The sequence below is a fragment of the Tenrec ecaudatus genome, chromosome 11 (genome assembly GCF_050624435.1).
Source record: "Tenrec ecaudatus isolate mTenEca1 chromosome 11, mTenEca1.hap1, whole genome shotgun sequence".
NCBI classification, from domain to species: domain Eukaryota; kingdom Metazoa; phylum Chordata; class Mammalia; order Afrosoricida; family Tenrecidae; genus Tenrec; species Tenrec ecaudatus.
Window position 1 is genome coordinate 10,427,170 of NC_134540.1, and position 17,700 is coordinate 10,444,869.

Consider the following 17,700-nt stretch of genomic DNA (forward strand, 5'->3'; position numbering starts at 1 on the left):
CTGTTACAGGAGTATGAGCCAGCAATGCTCCCAGCCTGATGGCATCCCTTCATATACCACGTCTGAAGAATCCACACTCTGCATTTCCAGATCATCCTGATTTTAGTGACTGTGCTCATTTTTTTGTCCATGAAAAGGTCAGATACCTTTCATTAAACATAAACTTCTGGAAGGCAGTTAATTTTTATAGCATTTAATGAGCCACTTATTGTGCAGTCAAATGCTATTAGGATTTTGCATGTATGCTGGTAGTACACAGATGAAGATGCTGGAAGTTATGATCTAATACTTGCCTCTGGCCTCTTTGCTAAGAACAAACACAAGTGACCATTGTAACCCAAGATGCTAATCCTCTACCCAAATATGTGTTTGTGTATGTAGGGTATGAATGTGTATGAGAGGGTACCCCACCAAAAAAAAACAGAATTATTTGTCCAAAGCTGTGTTTAAACTTTTTTTACAAAATAATCTTATCACCTTCAAAGTACTCTCCTTTACACTTTATTTATCAAATCTGTGATTCCATTCTTGGAAATATTTTTAAAACTCATCTGTATGAATGACTGACAGCACCTCCCTTGTTTTTTTCATCACCTTATCATCAAATTGCTGTCCTTTAATTTTCCTCTTCATTCGAGGAAACCAAAAGAAGTCACACAAGGCAAGGTCAGGTGAGTAAGGTGTGTGGGACAAGAGAGCCATGCTGCTTTTTGCCAAAAACTGGCACACGGAGATGGCTGCGTGAGCAGGTACATTGTGGTGGTGACAAAACCATTTCCCACAAATCACGTCTTTTTTGTCGCACACTGTTAGGCAATCTTTCAGAACCCCTAAATAGAAAGCCTGATTAACAGTGGGACGAACTCCAAATATAAGATAGAGTCAACATTTTTGGCCATTCGGGAAGTCGACCGACATTCAGAACAAGGTTTGTCATCAATCAACATTTCCCCTTTTTTGAAATGAGAAAACCACTCGTACATTTGAGTTTTTCCCATAGCGCTGTCCTTGTAAGCTGTGTTCAACATCTACAGCAGTTTCTGCAGCATTTTTCTCAAGTAGGAAACAACATTTCACTGCCACGCACTGTTCTCTTAAATCAACCATCACAAAAAACGAGATTTGAGTGAAACAGTTTTTACAAAAACATTCACTGTGACCAGAAAAAACCATCCCAGGTGCCGCCACTAGTGCACTAACTCAGGGTGAGTTGCCCGATGCTCACCTAATGGGAAAAACGTGACTAGTAAACTCTGCCTGGCGGAGCTTTATCCTTTCTCTCTTTTTTTTTTTTTTGGTGGGGGGCGGGAGGAACCCCTCATATGTGTCTGTGTGTGATCTCACACCCTCTCTGAATTTCACCACACCAGGTATTCTAATCTTTATAAGTGAAGGGTTACATGTCCTAATTAAGCATTGCACTATGAACCACAAGGTCGGCAGTTCAAACCCACCATCCTGTACCCATCAAGATTTACAGCCTTGGAAACCCTACGTGGGATTGCTATACAACCGAATCTACTCAGTGGCAGTAGGTTTAGTTTTCGCTCTAGCTTTTGATGCCCTGATTAAGGGGTCCTGGTGGCACCATAGGAGCTCTGGTGGTCTAGTGCTTCCTTGTTGGGCTGCAACCCACATGGTCAAAACCACCAGCAGCTCCTCAGGAGAAAGACCGGGCTTTCTACTCCCGTCAACAGTTACAGTCTCAGAAACCCACAGGGGGTCACTATGAGTCAGCATTGACTCCATGGTGGCACAGTAGGAGGCCTGGTGGTGTAGCAGTTACATGTTGGGCTGCTAACTGCAGATAAACAGTTCGAAACCACTAGCAGCTCCGAAGTAGCAAAAAGAAGCTTTCTACTCTAATAAACAGTTGCAATCTCAGAAACCCACAGAGGTCATTCTACCCTGTCTGGACTCAATTTAAAGACAGTGAGTTCGGTTTTTGGGGTGTTTTGTGGTTTGTGGTTGGGTTGGCTTGGGTTTGGTGGCACAGTGGTTAATCCCTCAACTGTGAACCAAAACATTTGAGATCTCCAACTCACCATGGATCAATTCCTGGGAGAAATGACCTGGCCACCTGGAGTCCTGCTCCCATAGAGCTGACAGCCCTGACAACCCTTCCCTGCAGTTCTCTTCTGTCCTGCAGGTGGCTGTGATTGGGAGCCAACAGCACACAGCAAGGACAACATGCTCGAATGGACCTTCCCTCCCTTTCCTGAAACTTCAACTCCTCCCTCAAGATCCAGCTGACCTGTTACCAGATTCCCCAGCAAGGTTATGAAAACCTTCTTCGGGACCCCAAGACACCGGTGGGCTCCTCTGCATCCGCGCCTTCCCACTGCATGGAAGGGTTTCTAGCTCCCCCCGCCCCTCAGATTTTGAGAGGTGTTCCTAATTTCCTTACCCTTAACACCCAGCCCCTCACTAAGCACATCACTCCCTCACTGCTGTCAGGTCCGTTCTGACTCATAGCGAGCCTGCAGGACAGAGGGGAACTGACCCTGTGGGTCTCCGCCACTGTCACTCTACGCTGCCTGGAGCTGCCGGTGGGTTCAAACTGCTGACCTTGCGGCTAGCAGCCCAAAGCATAGCCTTCTGTGCAAAAATGATTGTGGAGTGAATGAGTGGGTCAGTATGAACTAAAAGAGAAATGCAATACTTTACCCCCGAGTTAGAACTCTGCAGGCCTTCCTTCGAGCGCTCAGAGCATGCTAAACGTTAGCTGTCTAGGTGTCGGCTTTTATTTCTACATTCTACTCGGATGTTAGGCCCTCTCTGTACTTTGACAAGTCATTCACCATTCATCTCAGGCCTGCTTTCAAAGTAAGCATGGAGACAAAGAGCTCCTTGGATGAAAGGAGGAAATTAAGCCAAAATACCAAGATACGTTCTTAAATGAATTTTGCTATATTGGCAGGTTACTTTATAAAGGTGACTGCTATTTCCCCAAATACCTACCTGACCTTGTTTCATAATGAGATCAGGTTTCTCTAATATTTAGAAATTAATCTTCTCCACTTGAGTTTATTGCGGTTTACACAGCTTCAATTCATATAAGGCGGGTAGGGGAGCAAAACATTCACAGGGGAATTCCCTTATCTTCCCATTCCAATCTTCCCTGAACTTTGGAGAGCTTCCTCCTATGCGTTCAGCTACCCTCAGTACTGCCTTTCAGAATGTACGGATTGACTGCTTCTTTTCTAGTCTCCGTTTCATCACTGTGAAATGTTGGTTCTTCCACATTCCCACTGTCGCCCCAAGTGGATAAGGTGAGAGTCCCAGCCACAGAACAACCAGGATCCTTTCGCCAGACCTCTCCCACATCACCTGCTGCAGGTACGGACCAAAGAGAAAACACCTGGCTGCCCAGGGAACAAGCCGCCCTGCTCTACCCAGAAGAGGCTGAAAGATCTGCCTGCATAAATGTGTGTGTGTGTGTGTGTGTGTGTGTGTGTGTGTGTGTGTGTGTGTGTGTGTGTAGAACATTTCTCAAGTTAGGCAGAGAAGACGCGACAGCACAGCCCAAAGTTTCCCAAATATAGAATCCTTGAGATCGAGACCGGGAAAGGATATTGCAGAGGTCTCATTCAAGCACTGCAGGTGACTGGTAAGAAACACACAGCTGCCTCCCTAGTTAGCAGCAGGGACAGAATGAGCGCTAGTCTCCTGACTCCTGTTCCCATGCTCTCCCCACTGCATTCTCTCTCTCTCTTTCCAGCCGCAGCCACATCCCCCTGGGGCCATGTACACCGGGGACAGTATCCACACAGTCCAATTAAGCATGGGAATGGAGGTGGTGATGCAGCCCTCAAGCAGGAGCCTAAACATGCACTGGCCACACAAACACACGGCCAGGTCCTCACCCTTCCGAATTCCTCTCACGCATTGTGCATAGAGCGAGCACCTACTGTGAGCAAAGGCCCTGTGCTCAACATGCAGCAATAGTTCCAAGAAAACAAAAGATGCAAAAAGGCTGCCCCGCCCGTCTTGACACACAAATACAGAAACACAGCTGACCATCCATGCTGCCGCTTACGTGGTCATGGAAATATGGGGGAATCATTGGTACAACCACGATTGACACAAACACACACGATACAACAGACAACTGTGGGTACATGGAATTATAAGCTACTGGAAATGGTCCGTGGAAGTTTTGAAGGCCCTTCGCCAACTCTCCTCCCCCTCATATGAACCAAGTACTCCTCAGGCTTTGAGGGAAATCCAAGTGACGCTGAATAGAAATACTTGGAATTCGAGTTGGGGAGTGGGGAGGGCTTTGCCGAAAGCATCACTATGGTGCAGGGGGACAGCACTCCACAGACAGGGACTAACTTGGTCACATGTCCAAACTCGACTAAGAGGGCATGTTCAGAAAATAGCAAATGGGCAGGCTCAGACTACAGAGAGAAAGGGCCCCCCGAGATGTTCGCAGCAAAGCCAATGCAGGCAAAGTGGATGAAGAACTGTATTGGATGCTGCCCTGTAGACCGCACAGGGGCGTCTTTGAAGGACTCTCAGTAAAAGGAGTGGATGCCTCTCTGGGTTTGAAAGGGTAATTCTGTCTTCCTTGTGGAGAAAGGATGAGAACTTGGACCCAAGGAAGCAGCTGCAGGGATTTTTTAACAAGGAAATTGCAGGATGCAGAAGCGCTCCTTGTCATCCCCTCCTCTGAGCCATTTCCGAGCCGGCAGGATGGCTCTCTGCATAGGAGAAGAAGCCAGTCTTTTCTTGTCCTCGCCCCTTGGCCCAGTGTGCGCTGGGACTTCAGGCTAGCCGTGTGGTCACGTGGGTGCAAGAGAGTGTGCTAGACCGAAACAATAGTCTAGACTCACAGGAAAGAGACCCAGGCAAGATGGTGGCCGCCAACCATCACACCACCTCCCCCTCACAGAGGAATACTGCCACCAGCCTGCGTTCCGGCTTATATTCTCAAGCCAAACGGAGTCCCAACCCTGCTCCCTACCCGGGGCTCCCACCTCGGCCAGGCCAAAGGCAGGAGGCCACCAGATCAGAGGAAGAGCCGAGTAAGGGAGCCAGGGGGCGTAATCTAGATTATAAGACTCCACTCAGATGGGACAACAACTATAGAGGCAATTCTGCTGAACACAGATCTGCTTTCTTGGTCAACCAATCCATCTCAGAGTCCAAATCATCAAGCATGGGCAAGAAAGACAGGGTGGTCATCTCTAAACTGGGGAATAGGTGATACGCTGCGGGCAGAAAATTAACAAGCCTGGTCCCTACTTGTGCAAACAATTAGCATGTTTAACTGCTAACCACAAGGTTGGAGGTTCTAGTACTCCTTAAGAAAAATCCCTAGCAACTTTTTACTTTCTTTTTTTTTTCCTACTCTGATTTTTTTTTTTCACTTTCAACCTGTTATAGACTGAAATCAAAGTTCTCATATTTCAGCTGGTAGAGAATACATCTTCATTTGACCATCAATAATTGAAAAGAAAAATAAATTCATTTTTCTATATGTTTTAAGGTTGAAATTTCATTTTAGTGCTATAATATATTACTCATACAGTTAAACAGAAAATGTATTAAGTACCTCCTGTGTACCATGCAAGGAGCCCTGGTGGCTTGGTGGTTTAGACATTGGGCTGCTAACGGCAAGGTCAGCAGTTCAAACCCACCAGCTTCACCAAGGGAGAAAGATGAGGCTGTCTGCTTCCATAAAGCTTACAGTCTCAGAAACCCTATATAAGGCCCCTTGAATCAGCATCAAGTTGATGGCAGTGGGGTTGTTTATTGGTTTGTACCAAGCACCATTCTCTAGATACAAGACGGAGTAGAGAAACACAAAGAGGCAAAGTCAGTCCTTACTCTACAGGGGGGGGGGCTCCCTGAGGGCAGGGAATGAGACACTGCCCAGTCCTGCGCCATCGCCCATCATCTGTTGCAGATCAGACCACTGCATTTTCATTGACTGATGGAGGAAGCACAGGTCCAGGCCTTTCTTCTTAGTCCAACAGCTCTGCTGAAACCTGTGCAGCATCACACCATGGCAACACAGAAGCTCCACTGGTAGAAAGGCAGGGAGGGCCATAGGCCAGGACTCCAACCCAGGTCTCCCACACCTAAGGGGAAAAATTCTACCAGTGAGCCCCCACAAAGACCCCTGGAACTTCATAAACCCAAACTCACTGCCATTGGATCTATTCCAACCCCTGGGGCTCCTACAGGCCAGAGTAGCACTGCCGTTTGTGTTCCTGAGGTTATGGGAGTAGACAGTGTGTCTTCCTCTTACGGAGAGACTGGGGGTATGAACTGCCGACCTTGTGGTTAGTAACTCAAAGTGTAACCCACTATGCCACTAAAAGCTCCTGGCATTTGATAAGCCACAATAAATATTCCTGGCTGCCACACCTCAAGGAACTTACACCTCGTGGCGATGAGAAGTGAGATGGGGGTGGGGGGTGGAATAAACCCAAAATACTTTCAAATGATCACAGTATTCTCATTTACCTGCAAGACTATCTGACCACAATTTTCCTACCTCCCTTCTCTCCTCACAGAACAGAAATCTGAAGCTCACAGAGAGGGTTTTTAGTCACTTCCTGGTCTATTTCTGATTTTAATTACAGTGCAAGACAAGACTTGGGACAAGATGAGTTCAATTCATTTTTTTAAAAAAAACCCATTCGATGCAAGAAGATGGAATTTCCCATACTTGAGACTTTTGAATGTACTTGATAAGGAAGATGGTGTGGCAGATATCTAAATTCCAGGCAAACTATGAGCTAGTGAAGACCCAGAGGTGATCGCAATGAATACAGTGGAATGGTTTGCCTCAGAGGAGAATTCTATTCCCCTTCCAGATGGAGTCCTTTTGCCTTCCCGCTGTCTGGGGAAGACGTCCCTCCGATTGAATAGGAGGTGCGAACGCTGGTGGACTCTCCCACGGTACTTACTGATCCATACAGCTCCCCCTTCTCGTTCATCCCGAGGTAGAGTCCACTGTCGACGCCGCGAATGCTGACCAGGCCCACAGCTATACTGACAAATTCCAGAATGCCTGTGGAACACGTGGAGAACAGGAGAAGCAAGTCAATGGACAATGCACAGTGGCTTCTGACAGGACACCAAGGCCAGCTCCCAACTAAGGCAGCCTCACACTTGGTGAGGACTTGTGTCCACATTGAAACCAATGACCTACACAAATGGATTTTTCAAGTAAATTCTATCCGGCAATAAGCCAGACAACAAGCCCACTGCTTTCCAGTGAATTCTCGCTCCTAGCGGCCATACAGGGTGGAGTCGAACTGCCCCATGGGGTTTCCAGGTCGGTCACTAATCTTGCTGGAAAGAGACTCCCTCCTCTTTCTTCAGCCGAGCAGCTGGTGGGTTTGAACAGCCTACTCTTCCGTCAGCAGCCCAGCACTTTGCTCCCTAAGCTATCAGGGCTCCTCAGCTGAGAGCAATGATACAAAGTATTTTCACCATAATGACGGACACGACATACTTCAAGAGTAAAACACCGGGGAAGCTGGGCTGACATTTAGCACCCTACCCTTTGATCTCCTTTATCACCCATGTAAATTTGTTCCATGTTTTAGTATTTATTTCATGCTTTCTGATTGTGGTCTTTAATCTGTTTTACTTTGTTATTCTTGATGGTTTTTTGGTTGTGGTTGTCTGTTTGCTTCTTAATGTTTTTTTTGGTGTATGAAATCCAGGATAGGTAAATCTATAGAGACAGTAACTGTAGATTCACGGTTCCTTGGGGGGGGGGGGGAGGGGACAGAGGAGGTTGGAAGGAAATGGGGAGTCAATAACAATGAGTACAAAAATGAGGCTCTAAAACTTGACTGCAAACTCTTCTTGATGTGAACTGTATGAATTAATGAATTGTATGATATGTGTGCTATATGCCAATAAAACTGTTGGGGGGGGGGGAGACAACAACAAATGAACCTGCTGGGAAAGTAGATTTGTGGAAAGAGAACAATTCTCATAACAGAGATCCTGAGCACATTCCCACATGATGAAGACCACAACCAGAGCCGCTGAGCAGCTTGTGTTGACATTGTTGGTTGACATTGTTGGACGGAATCTGAGCTGCTGCATAACCCCGCATCGAGAACCCACATGCCATTTTCTTTTTTCCCCTTGGAAAACAAACCTTTAAGTTTTCTTCTGGTTTGTTTTAAACTAGCTGGTATGTCACAAAAGAATGTGAGTCGGTTTCCATTGTACTTGTCCTTTTGCAACCACTCCAACCAGTGTTCAGGTCTGATAGGTAAGGAATCTGGGAGGTCGGGTTGTAAGTTTAAAAAAAAAATCCTGATACCTGCCTGAGGCATCAAAGAACACAAAAATCACATCATTGTGAATGAAGGGGAGTGCGGAGTGGGGACCCAAAGCCCATCTGTAGGCAACTGGACATCCCCTTACAGAAGGGTCACAGGGAGGAGACAAGCCAGTCATGTGCGGTGTAGCAACGATGAAGTATACAACTTTCCTCTAGTTCTTAAATGCTTCCCCCCCCCACACACACACACACACTTATCATGATGATCCAAATTCTACCTTACAAATCTGGCTAGACCGGAGGATGTACACTGATACAGATAGGAACTGGAGACACAGGGAATCCAGGACAGATGACTCTTTCAAGACCAGTGATGAGAGTGGCGATACCGGGAGGGTGGAGGGAAGATGGGGTAGAAAGGGGGAACCGATGACAAGGATCTACATGTAACCTCCTCCCTTGGGGATGGACAACAGGAAAGTGAGTGAAGGGACAGGTCAGACAGCATAAGATATGACAAAATGATAATAATTTATAATTATTATAAATTATCATGTAATTTATAATATATATATTGGGGTGGAATAAGGAACTGATACCAAGGGCTCAAGTAGAAAGCAAATGTTTTGAGAGTGATGATGGCAACAAATGTAGTAATGTGCTTGACACAATGGATGGATGGATGGATGGACTGTGATAAGAGTTTTACAAGCCCCCAATAAAATGATTTTTAAAATCTAAAGAAAAAGCAAATGTCTATATAGATATACCACCAAGTGATGTGACAAACAAACTAATATATTCAAATTAGCCCAGAGAGTGAACACAGGAAAACGACCTGGCCCCGTGTTACAAAAGTGAAATGAAATCTTCATGTAGGAACACTGATGGGTTAAAAGAAAAAAGACTCTGCCGAGAATGGGCTTGTGTCTTTCAAAAGAAGAACCTGAGGCACTAACCACAGATTGGTTTGTCCAGAAAATGAGCCAGCCCACTAGTAAAGGCCTTACTAAGCTCCATCTGAGAATTAAAATAAGCTTGAACACATCGGAAATACGTCTGTTTTAACAGTGATATTGATTTTTGTTATACTGATCTAAAACCCAGGACTGATTAAACAATTAAAATCACATCCTTTGGGGGTGGGAGTGGGGTGGAGATGTTGCTTGCAAAGATGCTCTTGATTTTATATAACCATGTGTACCACATCCCCCAAAACAAACAGAACAATAATCTTTTAAATCCTCTCTCCCTTTGCTTACCTCACTCAGAATGTCACCACCTCCAAAACCAAAAACCCACTGCCACTGAGTTGATTCCAACTCACAGTGACCCCACGAAGGGTTTCCAAGGCCGTCTGTCTTTTCTAAGAGAGAAAAAATCTCGTCTTTCTCCTGCAGAGCAGCTGGTGGTTTTGAACTGCCAACCTTGCAATGAAGGAGCCCAATGCTTATCCCATAATGCCACCAGAGCTCTATACCAGCATCTCAGATGCACAACAGCAACAAAAATCCAGAATTTTATGGTCACACAACAGTTTCAATTTCTCTACCTGGTTGTTTCAAGATGATCACCACAGGATACATTTAGAGCCAAGCTAAAATTACTTGTGCACAGGGATTGTCTCATTTTTGTTACAGTGCTACACCTTTACACTTTGTCAATGCTTACCTAATATTGGTGTGCCCCCAAACACCCTCAAATATTGAAAAAATTAATTAGTCTCGGAGTTTTGAAAACCATTAAGGGTTGTTGTTGTTGGATGCTATGAGTGGGTTTCAACTCATAGCGACCCCGTGCCCAACAGAAGGCAAACCCACCCAGGCCTGCTCCATCCTCATTCACTGTTCTTATGCTTGAGCCGCTGCATCAATCCATCTCATCAAGGGTCTTGCTCTTTTTCCATTGTCCCTCTGCTTTCCCTGGTGGCATAGTGGTTACGAATTGAGCTATGATCTGCAAGGTGTACAGTTCGAAACCACCAGGCACTCCATGGGAGAAAGACAGGTCTTTCTACTCCAGAAAAGAGTGACCATCTTGGAAACCCACAAGGACAGTTCTACCCTGCCTGGTAGAGTCTGCATGAGTCAGGATTGACTCAATGGCAGTGAGTGTTAGAGCTACTTTACCAAGCATGATGTCCTTTCCCAGGGACTAGTCTCTCACGATAACATTTCCTGATAATACCCAGGGTAAGACCCTGCTACTAGTCAGTCTCATGTGACTAATAAAAAGCACTCACATGGATTTTTCAATAATTAATTCTGCAACTCTCGTGATGCAGACCAGGCAGTGGGGGTCAGTAGAAGACCTGAACAGCATCGATCTAGTAGGCAAAGGATTCCACTCAAGAGCAAACACTGCTCGGGAGGGATAAGTAGAAAAGTCTCACAAAGGGGCGTCCAATATGTGTACATAGCTCATGCTTTCACCTTCCCAAGACCTTCTTTCTCTAGACCTGCCAATCTATTTCGTTTTAGAGAATGTGAAAACATATATCAAGAGGCATTACAAAGTATGTTTTGGATTCTATGTACATGTCTATCATGGAAGTTCCATCTCAAACCAGTTGCTCACCAGCCTTCCACACCTGACAAACCCAGTGGAGGAAACCAAGGCCGTGCGTGTCTCTGTGGACTTCTCTTCACGTGGCGTTCATGACTCTCATAATGCAGTCATTCGGTGGCATTGAACTACAGATAACTCTTATGTTCCGTGCATGTGGGGCTCAGCCTCAGATGAAGAAGACAGGCCTCAACCTTCACCTGACATCCAGGTTAGAAGTTGATCGCATTCCAAATTTCATGACAAACGGAAGGACAAGAGGCATCCCACCCCCTTTTGAAGTCTAAACCATTTCATCTGCCAGGCCAGGGAGGGAAGGCTTCCTCACAAAGCTGACAGAAGGCGGCTCTCTCAAAGGGCATCTGACAATCTGGCCATCTCCCCTAAGCTTGAGGCGGCTCTGAGAAGGACTCTTATTCAACAAGAGACTGTGTGATTTCACAAAAACCAAATGAACAAGGAAAATGACAGTAGTACTTCTGTTGACAACAGCGCTTGAGCCGTTAGTCCATGCCCGTGCAGTCTCAGGCCAGCCCTGCTCTGATGGGGGAAATGGGGCTCAAGGGGAGTAACCCAGCTTAACAACCCCAGCACCAAAGATCCCATAGGGGACATATGTGTCCCACTCGTTGCATTAAAAGAAAACAAGCTGTTTTTTTAAGTTTTCATTTCGTTCAAAATGTTTTCCACTATGGAAAACACGTGATTTCTATAGCAAGGAAATGTTCTGCTTTGATTTTTGGTGCTGTTGTTGTTGCCGCTAATGTCCCGTGTTTTCAGGAATGGAGTGTATTTTGATGGAATGAAAACTTTTAAATACCATGGCCTGCTGAGGTAACTAGCGGGACACATATGTCCCAAGGGGAGGTCCTGGTGCTGGGGTGGATGAGTCCATTTCTTCAGGAGCACACAGTCATACACTCCCAACCCCCACAGGCTAAAAGTGGGACAAGGGATTCCCACTGAACCCCAGAAATGGAATATGTAAGGAGGCATTATATATTCCACAGGTCATAAAAAGGTTACGTAATTTGACCTCAATCTGATTCCATTGCCTAGATCATTAGTTATCAAGCATATCTGACAATTGATTTTAATCTTTTTCACTTCAGAAACTACTGCAAATATCTGTGATCTCTGTACCATTTTCATGTACTTACGCCCCCACTGGGAACCTAGCCCTAGTTGCATCATGGGTTACAAGTTGGGCCACTAATCGCAAGGTCAGCGATTTGAACCCATAGTAGAAAGACGGGGCTTTCTACTCCAGTAAAGATGTAGTCTCAGAAACCCACGGGGTAGTTCTCTTCTGTGCCATTGGGTCATTAGGTCGCTGTGATTTGGGATCCATTCAGTAGCAGAGAGATTGCTTTGAGTAACTAGAAGGCATTAGCTAAGGAAATTAGACTGCACTCGCCAGCAAGTGGTACTGAAAGTGGTAGGGCAATAAAAATTAGGTGAGCTACAAAGCCCACATGGATGAAGCACACCAGCCTGTGTGATCATGAGGTGTCGAAGGGATCAGGTATCAGGCATCAAAGAACAAAAAATCAAATAATTGTGAATGAGGAGGAGTACGTATTGGGGACCGAAGACCCATCTGTAGGCAACTGGACATCCCCCTACCGAACGGTCACAGGCAGGAGATGAGCCAGTCAAGGTGCAGTGTAGCAACGATGAAACATACAACTTTCCTCTAGTTTCTAAATGCTTCCTCCTCCCCCCACTATCATGATCCCAATTCTACCTTAGAAATCTGGCTAGACCAGAGGATGTACACTGGTACAGATAAGAGCTGGAAGCACAGGGAATCCAGGCCAGATGATCCCTTCAGGACCAATGGTGAGAGTGATGATACTGGGAGGGTGGGGTGAAAAGTGGGAACCGAGAGACATCGGACAGTGTGAGATATGACAAAATAATTTATAAATTATCAAGGGATCAGAAGGGAGGGAGGAGCGGGAAGGGAGGGGAAAAAATGAGGAACTGATACCAAGGGCTCAAGTAGAAAGCAAGTATTTTGAGAATGAGGATGGCAACAAATGTACAAATGTGCTTGACACAATAGATGGATATATGGATTGTGATAAGAGTTGTACTAGCCCCCAGTAAAATGATTTTTTTTTTAATTAGGTGAGCTACTGAGGCTGTGCCCTTTCCACAGGTATATCAAGACAGAGGCCAAACTGCTCTCATCATGCAGAACTCAAAGGTACAGGTATCTTTCTAGCAAGATTATCAAATGTTTTGTGCGCACACCAATTGCTGCCATCCAGTCACTGACATCATTCCAACTCATAGCAACCCTTTAGCGCAAAAGTAACCACACTCCCTGCCAGCGAGTTAGTCCAGACTCTTAGTGAGCCTATGAGACAGAGTAGACGTGTCCCCGTGGGTTTCTGAGACTGCCACCCTTTACAAGAGCAGAAAGCCTCGTCTTTCTCCCAGAGTGCCTGGTGGATTCGAACTGCTGACTTTGCAGTCCAATACAGAACCCACTATGCCACCAGGGCCCCTAATCACCAGGAAAATATTTACAACAGAAAAAATACACATGTGCCAACTATGTGGCAATGAAGCTACCCTCACACCAGCTCAACTCCTGCTGCATGTCTGCCAGACACTCCGAAATGCCAACTCATAGTGACCTCACAGGACAGAACAGAACTACCCATGTGAGTTCCCAAAACTGTAACCCTTTGGGAGTAGAATGCCTCAGTGGAGTGACTAGAGGTTTTGAACTGCTGACCTTGTGTTTTGTAGCCCAGGGTACCATCGGAGCTTTCCACACCCAAGCTCAGTGCCATCTAAGTCAATCCGGACTCAGCTCAACCAAACAAGGCAGAGTAGAACTGCTTTCACAGAAGCAGAAAGCCTCATCTTTCTCCCAAGGAGCGGGTGATGGTTTCAAACCACTGACCTTGTGGTCTGCAGCCTCACAATGCCACCAGGGCTCCTGAAATGCTAGCAAAATAGCAGTTGGTGGGTTTGAACCACTAACCTTGAAGCTAGCAGCCCAGCGCTTATCCCGCAGCCCTACCAGGGTTGATGTCAACTGAAAGCAGAAAACGACTCATTCCAGCCCCTAGAATAGTACCAGGAAGGTGTTCTCTGAGCTTCATCTGTGGGTCATCCCCATCAGAGACCCCTCACCCACAAGAAGGCTTCTGATGTTACAACACAACTGCATAGGAAGAACCAAAAAAGGGACCGTGATGAGTCCTGCCAGAGCGTGTCTGTGTTAGTGTGTGTGTGTGTGTGTGTGTGTGTGTGTGGTGCTGGTGGCGGGCGGGAGCAGTGATGGGGGAGATGAGAGGCAGGCTCACTCATCCGGCAGCTAACGTTCCCAGTCCATAACAGCGCAGTATTGCTACTTTGTTCCAGACTGTGCAACCCAAACCATTTGAAACCTATGGCCCCATGTTTTAAAACGGGACAGTCTGCGATCTGAAATTCCCGGGCTACTTTCTCAAAACTTACAGAAGCTTGGTTTTTGTTTGTTTGGTTTTTGTTTGGTCTGGGGATCTGGAACTAAAAGAGAGAATACACTTGAGGAAATAATAATAATAATAAAGACACAAATTAGTAATGGTGCTGTTGTTATAATCACTATTGTTGTCTAAGTTAGAATTGAAAGTATTAAGATCTGGCATGGCTTGGTCTGTGTTCTTATGTGCGTGTGTGGGTATATGCATGTGTCTTCTTGGCATTGACAACATAGCTGTCAGTTGTAGGCATAGACTCATTGAACAAACTATTGTGGAGTGACTGAACACAAACTAAGCACCCTACCATTAGAGAGGAAAAAATATAGCCCAAGTCTCAGATCCCAAAAGAGCTCTCTGCCAGAAGGACAAATGAGATCGATGTACTAAAGATAGGGTGAGTGCAATGACAGGGAGACATGCAGGGTTGGTGGGGGTCCAAGGGTGGGAAGCCCCTTCAGGTTTCAAAAGGACAACCAGAGGAGGCTCCTGGAAAGACTGAAAATCTGAAGGGACACTTCGCAGAAGGAGGAGCTATCTACTGACCCCGGGCAGAAAAAGGCTTTGTCAGCATCCCCATCTGCCTGCTCCTTGGAAAACGAAGATGTCGAAAATCATGGCCTAGCTTTTTTTAAGGTTAATTCAATGATCTGAGGGCACCAAGAACACCCGGGTCCAGTCATTCCACCACGTACCAAGAGCGCCAGTGTTGAAGGTCAAAAAGACCTGGCAACAGGACCCACCTGTCCTGACTCAGATTGGAATCCTTATCATCACACATACCATCTTGCCCACGAAGAACTGTATGACCTCCAACACCAGCCCAATTAACCCTCCTCTGGGCCTAAGCCTGAGCCAAATGAATGTCTCCAACTGTGCAAGCATGACTACTGCCCACGGCCCATGTTACTTGTTTCTCTGGTCAGGTCACAGTTACGGTTAGCAATGGGAAGACATGGAGCACATAGTCAATGACTAGTTTCACTCTTCTCTCTTCCAAAGGTTCTGAAGGGGAACATGACCACTGAGCCGCCACGTGATCTCTAGTCCACAGGACCAGGGCAGTTCGTGGGATTGCTTCAAAGAAATAACCTGGTGAAACTTCCTCACTCCTGCTCCCCAGAACCCACTTGAATTCTGCCTCCCTTCCAAGGCCAGCTGTGGGAAGTGGGGAGACAGTGGAAGCAGTTCCATCTGGGGTCTGTGGAACAGCATATAGCACAGCTACTTCAGACAACATGCTTTGGGCTGCTAGCCACAAGGTCAGCTGTTCAAAACCACCAGCTCCTTGGGGAAAAGATGAGGCTTTCTATTCCTGTAAAGAGTTACAATATCAAAAACCCAGAGACAGGATCACTAGGAGTGCGAACAGACTAAATGGCAATGAGCTTGTTTTGATTTGGGGACTTCAGACAAAAAACCCTATGAACACTGCCGAGCAAGGCATGGCTTGAGGCTCTCAAAAATAGATGATTAAACCCCCATCCCACAGAGCTTCCTGCTATCTCAGAGAATTCCACATCAGGGCTGGTCCCATCCATCATCTCAAGAGTCTTGGATCAGAATATTTCAGTGTCCAAAGCAATTTAAGCAAATCCCAGTGTTTACGTAGGAAATGCTAACTTAATGGGGAGTTACATCCCCACCAATTTAATGGGACATTGAAGAGCCAGATATAGAGACTTTTTTAAAGTGTAAAATGCCTGGAATGAAAGGTTGTTTGCTTGTTTGTTTAAAAGACACAGGATATTATCTCTTCCTTCTAGAACAACTTCCACCTGCCACTTGATCCCCCTTTGAATGGGCAGCTCATCTGGGGTCCTGATGAAGGCCCACCTTTCCTAGCTGCCACGCCAGGCCAATATGGGGTGGGGAGCTCTCCAGCTTTCCACCGAGACCCATGGTTCTAGCAGCTTCCCGTGGGTCCATAGGCGCTGAGCAAGTTAAGTAGAGGTTCAGGATCACCGCTCTTTCTTTTATTTTTTTTAATGCTGCATTATCTTTTCCACTAACTTTTTCTTTTTTCTGTCTGGCAAGACAAGAGAGCTTTAAAAGCTAAAACCGTAAGAAACGTTTGGAAACGTCTTGTTCCTCCAGCCTTGTACCCACAGCTACAGTCCCCACCTCCTTTGGGTTTTGCTGTCTCACCTCCACACCACCATCCTCACAAGAAAAAACAAAGGGTCCTTCCAAGGTCCCACCTACGTCGCCATCACCCCCACAAACACACACACACACACACACACACACACACACACCACCCCTGGCAGCTCGCCAGAGGCAAGCTTCGCCCTCCACCCCCACGTCCTCTGCACTGCCTCTGCAGTGTCACCACCGAGCGCGCCCGCAGCCGCAGTCACCTGCAGCTGTCGTGGGGGTGGCAAACATTATTTCCCCAGCACGTTTCCTTCTGCCGTTTCATCTCGCAGGTAGAGGAGGCACCTTCTATTTTAATCCAGGTGTAAACCGCCCCCCGCCCCTGCCCCCTTCCCTCAGCCACCCACCCTTTTCTGGGGACTGTGCAAAGAAATAGGGTGAAGGCAAGCCCCCGGGAGGCTGCAGGGCCTAGGGGGAGGGGGCTGCCGGTGGGGGAAGGGAGAAGGGCAGAAGGTGAGGGAGCGGCGGGGAGAGGGGAGCCGCGCTAGGTGTGAGGCGCTGCCGCAGCACCTCGGGCCCCCTCCGCCTTCCGCCGGCTCGCTGCCACCAGCCCGCCCGCCGGGTCCTAGCGCCGGGCCGCCGCACCACGGGCGGGGACGCGGAGCCCGAGTAGGAGGCGCCCGTGGCACGCACGGCGCCGCAGAGGGTTGCTAATATTGGGACCTGCCGCAGCGGTAGCAGCGGGAGACCGCGGCACTGCTGTCACCCCGGGGGCCCCCTTCTTACTGCAACCGGATGAAAGACTTAAATAACCCTCCTGCCTCACCCTCCTCCCCCGCCCCCACTGCGCACAGCCACCCACTCCGCTCCATCCAAACCCGGGTGAGTGGCTACGCCGAGCGCCCTGCGCGCCCTGCCCCCGCGGCCGGCGCCCCCAGACCCCAGCGCGGACTTGGGGTCGCCTCCCCTCCCGCCTGGCTCGAGGGGGCCTGGCCTTGGGTGGCGCCCCCACCCCAAGATAACGGTGCCAAGTGAATCTGAGGAGTTGAGATGTCTCTGCCTGCGGTGGCGACACCTATTTCCAACCTTAAAGAGAGAGGAGGGGGCGCGAGAAGGGGGGTCGTTTCTGTGTGTGTTTGGGGGTCTCTTTTCGAAAGCTGTACCTGTAGACCCAGAACACGACCCTTGCGGTCCCTCGCCCCTTGGCCCCGCCTTCCCACCTCGCACCCCTCCTCTCCCCGGCCACAGAGTTCCAAGGTTTTTAATGACTCGACTGCGGGTGACAAACGT

The 17,700-nt window shown here is 47.4% G+C and overlaps 1 protein-coding gene across 1 annotated transcript in view; it reads right to left on the reverse strand.

The window, feature by feature from the left end:
• Nucleotides 1-17,700, reverse strand: part of FGF9 (fibroblast growth factor 9) — a 51,648-nt gene that overhangs the window by 29,462 nt on the left and 4,486 nt on the right. Inside the window, exon 2 of the mRNA XM_075562827.1 lies at nt 6,924-7,027. Coding sequence (XP_075418942.1) covers nt 6,924-7,027 — 104 coding nt within the window. The remainder of the gene's footprint in view (nt 1-6,923; nt 7,028-17,700) is intronic.